The sequence below is a fragment of the Sinocyclocheilus grahami genome, unplaced genomic scaffold (assembly GCF_001515645.1).
Source record: "Sinocyclocheilus grahami isolate Dianchi unplaced genomic scaffold, SAMN03320097.WGS_v1.1 scaffold364.1, whole genome shotgun sequence".
NCBI lineage: Eukaryota > Metazoa > Chordata > Actinopteri > Cypriniformes > Cyprinidae > Sinocyclocheilus > Sinocyclocheilus grahami.
The window spans coordinates 687,946-693,945 of record NW_015505543.1 but is presented as its reverse complement, the minus strand read 5'-3'; the positions used below and the strand labels follow the sequence as shown (position 1 = coordinate 693,945).

The 6,000-nt window shown below is 37.6% G+C and overlaps 1 protein-coding gene across 1 annotated transcript in view; it reads right to left on the bottom strand.

Moving 5' to 3' along the window:
• LOC107549164 (cytoplasmic polyadenylation element-binding protein 2-like) overlaps window positions 1-6,000 on the bottom strand; it is a 34,875-nt gene that overhangs the window by 9,826 nt on the left and 19,049 nt on the right. The window contains exon 4 of the mRNA XM_016230154.1: window positions 3,183-3,233. Within this exon, the coding sequence (XP_016085640.1) occupies window positions 3,183-3,233 (51 nt within the window). The remainder of the gene's footprint in view (window positions 1-3,182; window positions 3,234-6,000) is intronic.

The following is a 6,000-nucleotide window of genomic DNA, read 5'->3' as shown; positions in this document are numbered from 1 at the left end:
AGATAAGGTAAGTATACCATTGGCTTTAGAAATTGCTTTTGTTATTGTTAAGGTGTTGTAAGTGTTTTTGTCAGTGTGTTGCTAGGGTGTCTTCAGATGTATCAGTTGACCACTAGTAGCAACCACTAATAACCACCCAAGACATCCTAGACACACACTACCGATATTTTCAATCAACAATTGAAAAAAAATAATTAATAATTGAGACTATCGGTACCGATATGTTTAATTATCGCCATTTTTAAGTCTCTCTGTTTGGCCAGTAAGTCTCGGGCTTGGGTTTTTATTTTGACAGCACTGAGAACCCAGTGCTTAAGCACAAACGTACAGAATTTACGCAACATGTACACTGGGATTTGTGTACAGTGCCAGTGATGTAAATTTTGTCATCGTCATAGTATGTGCTTACTATACAAATGCAGCCCAATTTTTCCAACTGCATATACTCTGTACACTCAGCTTGTACATGTGACATGTGACAATTTTTTTTGCTGCACTAATTAGTTGTTCCACAATGTGATGACACTGGCCCAGCTTTTTGCTTCACAGTTGAAATGAAAGGAAACTGAAGAATCTTAAAGTTAAATCAGAGGTCTTCTACCCTGCTCATGGAGACCCAATGTCTGGCACATTATATTTCCAACCTGCTTCAACACAACTGCCTGTGATTTTTCAAGTGGTCCTCAAGACATTGATTAGCTGGTTCAGGTGTGTTTGATAAGGGTTGGAGCAAAACTCTGTGGGACACAGGTGCTGCATCCAAATATGCCTAATTCGTAGTACTATACTACTAGAGTAGGTGAAAAACTGTATGTGAAAAGAGTAGTAAGTCCGAATTCATAGTATTAAAAGAAAGTACGTGAAAAGTACCCGGATGCTACTTCTGCAGAGATTCTGGAGTGCACATTCACTATCCCATGAAGCCATGGGAGAGGATCTGTGAATGGCAGTGAAGCGATGCAACTGATGGTAGATGGTAGAAGATCACATGACAGTAACAACATGGCAATATTCATGCTCCACAGAACATACTTATTGAACAGTCGTGAAGTAAGTTTCAACTAGGGATGTTCATTTTAACCGGTTAACCGATAGTAAGAATTTTGACCGATTAATACAATTAGTTAAACCGTTTAAAAAGTAATTTATAAAAAAAAACTTTTCAGTAATTTATCAAAATGTTAATTACTGTTAAAAAGGTTTGCTGCATGGTTAAAATATGCTACGTGTATAATTTTTATTGTTTTTTAGAGAAGAAAAACAAAAAACATTAGTCGCGTATAAGTCAAGTTTTATTATTTCATTCAGAAATAGGCCTAATGCCGACGTGAAATGTTTACTAACATTATAATAAACACTAAATTTAGCTAGGCTATTTTAGGTCCCCTCACTCCACAACAAATCCTTTCAATTAACAGTATTTAGAAAAGAACAAGAATTAAAAATATAAGAAGCTATAGCTATATAAACGACAAGCCAAAACGAATTCATTTAGGCTAAAACTAAACTGAAACCAACGTTGGGTCTCTCATTCTACACAAAATCAAATGTTTCCGTATTCACAATGTATTTGAATGACAGAATATTATTTATTATGTAGCCTACTACTTCACTCGCGTTCCAATATCCACGTAAAACGAAATGTTTTTCATAACATCACAGCCATATGTTTGACTGACTGTATTTTATTATGATAATGAACAGGCTGCATTGTCAAGGTAGCAATGCTTAACTGTGTGCGTGCAATCACTTGAATTTTTTCTTTCTAACAGTGGAAGAAACTACTCCTTTTAGTCATAAAGATAATCGGAATAGTAAAAGGTTTGTCATTATTTGTGTACATTTGCAATAAAAACAAATCTTTGTGGTTTTGTGAAATAAGCCTAAAGAAAAATAGAATGCCGCTTTCTGCCGTCTGTTTCCTTTTCGCGCAGTACAAAAATGAACCGAAACTCTGCATACTTGTTGCACCGTTTTTCTTTCATTTTTTTAATTTATTATTTAAGTAAAAATAGAACCGAAACTCTGCATACTTGTTGCACCGTTTTTCTTTCATTTTCTTAATTTATTATTTAAGTAAAAATATTTTTTGCGCATGTAAAATGAATCCCCGGGAAACAAATGTTAGTATTTTCAACGGGACACAGACACTTATCCTTTCTAATTTAATTCAATTCTAATTTTAAATAATCTTATCGGTTAACGGTTAATAATCGGTTAACGAGCGTCGGTTGTCGGTTAGGAAAAATAACCGAAATGAACATCCCTAGTTTCAACCCAAACATACTAGATAGTATGCGATTTCAGACACAGCATGGGCCTCCAGAAGTGGGGTTGAAGACCTGGTGTAATCGCATATATTGCTTGATATGGACCATCCTGCTCTCCAAGATATTGGCATCGGCCATCAACAAAGCTATACTGCTAGTCCATCCCCAAAACCAATAATCTAGTCTCTAGATAGGTCAATCCATCAATGTACCTACATAAAATGTAAGTGTAATACATCTGTTTAGGGGTTTGTTCAGATCACTAACCCTAAATATGAGCAATAGTGATGCTTGACTTAGTAAACACCACTGATTAAAGCAAACAAAATGAAGCCTTTCGGCTACAACAACGGTTATTTTTAGAGTATAATCTATGATGATCCAATTATCCAAAAAAGACAGCAACAGCTGTTACTGAAATATGTCATCACAAAAGAGCAAAGCACAATCCTGCCCAGCTTCAGAGACTGTGATCCAAACTGAGCGTAGCGAATATCAGCCCAGCCAAACACAATGAGCAAGAGTTCAGTCACGTTGGCTAAAAATGGACGGAGCCCTACTGGCAGACGCTCCGTCTGAATGCAGCGAGCTGATTGGTCAGACAGGATTACCTCACCATGTATCAAATGAAAATGTTAAACTGTTGAAATCCCATTGCGGAACTATTCATTTGTAACTCGGATGCAAATATAACAGGAAAATATCATTACATCACAAGCATTACATCAAAATGAATGAATTAAGACAGAACCTTTGAGTGATATTAAGAGTATGTTACATCAATGTGAATAACAACTTGTTTCAGGCAGCCCGTCTTCATCAAAAATATGTAGATTTCCAGTCCTACATTGGACTGTTTTGTAATGTATTACAGACAGAAGAAAAAATACTGTAGCTCACTGTTATAATTACCATTGAGCATGAGTAGGCCATCAGCGGCTGGGTGGGGGCATCCCACACGGCCTGAACATGAGAGAGGGAGACAGAGAGAGAGAGAGAGAGCAGTATGAAACATATAGCCACATGCCAGCATTATAAAACCAACAGAGCTGCATATGTAGGGAGAAATTTTTAGCATCTAGATCCCAGATTGCACTGCAACAAGCTCACTGGAACAGACCAGCTAACAACCTCTGCAATTCTGGTTGTGTTTTTATGTGTTGAACATTGTATCTTTAGATTAGCAACATGCTAACAACAGAGAATCAGTTGGTTGGTCCTCTCACGCGCTTCACGTGAAGAGTAGTATGTTTCCTTATATTTTAATGCTAGAATCCAAATTGGCCGCGTTCACACCATTTACAATAACTATAACTTTAATTATTTGAGAATAGTCTACATCACAACTTCAATGGTAACAACACAGAGGAATAATATCATTGGAATCAAATTCACAATGACTTCTCCAACTAATGAATGATAAAAACACTAATGACAGCTAATCAGAATCCCTCGGACAGAGCATTTAAAGAGGTAGACGATATAACTGCAGTGTTAAACAGACTGATGCATTGGTGTCAATGCTAATACAGTTATTATCACAGGCCTTATAAGAGGTTCTAATTCTATTAGGATTGTGAAACAAAGCCCTTGTTTCTCATGAGACAAGAAACAAGAAACATTAGAAATTATGAATTAGCTTTGCTGTGTTACTAGGTCACCCTTAAGTTTGACCCCAGTCACGTGACATATGCAAACATAGAGCATCAAATCTGAAGCTCTGTCACATGACACATACCAGTTGACACATGAGCACTTAAGACACAGATACATTTACTGTATTTGTCAGGGGCTTTGCAACATGGGGGATGGTTAGCATGATTCCAAGGGCCCAACCAAAGCAAGGGGCCCCGTCAGATAGAGAGAAGGGCAATTCAATTCTGCTCATTTGTCACACAGATAATGTTATTTAGATGTCTAACAGTTGGCAGAACAAGTCAAAAGTGAGTATTTTTCTGCAGGGCTTTTTTTAAAATATATATATCCAAAATATAAAAATCTTTTTTCTTTTGGATTTTGGGGTCAAATGTGGAAACCTGGACATGCTGTCCTGAGATTTATCCATAATCTAGTTTGACAGATTTTTTAGAAAACATCCAGGTACACAGAGAATCAGCTGTGTAAGTCCTCTTAACACACACACACACACACACACACACACACACACACCATCTGCTGTCCACTTATTAAACGCGGATGCTCCTAGAGACATTACAATGTTTCAGAGCTCTCATCGTCTATCCACAGTAAATCAAACTATTGTTTCCTTTCATCTGCTTTGTGATTACGCACAACATCACAAGACAAACCGATACTGTATAGCGGTCTGATATCTCTGCCAAGTGTTTAATATTTCAACAGCATTGCGTTGTTTTGAACGCTTTAGCGAGAGTCAGCACATTCCCTGATGCTGGCATCCTCTCGTGACGACCCATTAACCGAACCATCGTTCATTAAACAGGTTTCTTAGAAATGTGGTTCGCTGAGCACATCTCCCATGATCTGTTCGATTAAGCGCATGATGCCATGTTTGGAAAGCTAAAGCACAGGAAGCTTAGCTAATAAAACTTGTAGATCATAATCTGATGGTTTTGTACTATTAACCCCCAATTTCCAGATTAAAGTCAACATGAAATGCTAATTGAATATATTATATATTGTTATGTGCTATCATTGCAATAACCTTTATCACATTGACAGCAACCAGCATTAAATTATAGCATTAACTGCGGCAATAATTTAGAACGGCTGCATTATCAGTCATGCACGATCAAGTACTAACATAAATCAGGTTTCATGTTGACTTTAAAGGAGGGCCTGTGTAAACCGTAGAGACCCACATTCTCTCTCCTGTCTTGTATCTGTCACACACACGGTGGCAGAGTGTGCCCTGCGCTAAATATAGCCGTACCCACGCCCTTCCCTCTCTGGGTCTCTGCAGTGAGTGCCGCCCCATGTGTCTGGTCCATCTGCTCCAGCAGGCTGAGCGAGAAGAGAGTGAGTGTAGCGCAGTGCCACACCCTGATAACAGCACCACACGCACCTCTCTGCCCTCCTATGACACAGACACACGCCGCTCAAACACAAAATAAAGCAAAAGGACATGAGAGAGAGAGAGAGAGAGTGCATTACAGTGATTTTACCATGATTAGATTACCTGAAAACCTCCAACATAAAACGCTGTTGGCTTGGCAACCTATTTTACAGTACGATATTCTGTGTGTAAAATGTGTAGGAGAGGACTTGATTATATCCATCGAGACTTCGCTTGATTAGGAAAAGTGGGCGTAAGATGAAGGAAAGGGGGGGACACTGAGAGGGATTTGGGATGTCATCCAAAATGGAAAGTCGTTTCAGAGGCCTAGCATCCCTTGTGAAAAAGAAGTGCACTTAATTGTATTGCATGTGCACTTGTAGTACATTTTATAAAAGTACATTTAAAAATAAACTGTACTTACAGATAATGAAATAAAAGGTCATTTAAATGTACATAAAGAGAGACACTTGCATGGCTGTTTCTTTACACACTTTAAAGTGCACACCTAAAGTGCATTTTAAATCATTATGTCTTAATAATCTTTTGTTGTGCTTTAAAGAAGTACACTTATTTTGATGTATTGATGAACAACTAAAGCACATGTAAAGTACTTGCTTATAATTTTAACTGTAGAGTATTTTTCATGTACATTTACAGTTATGTTAGATATTTTAAATATAGTAAAATGCAACC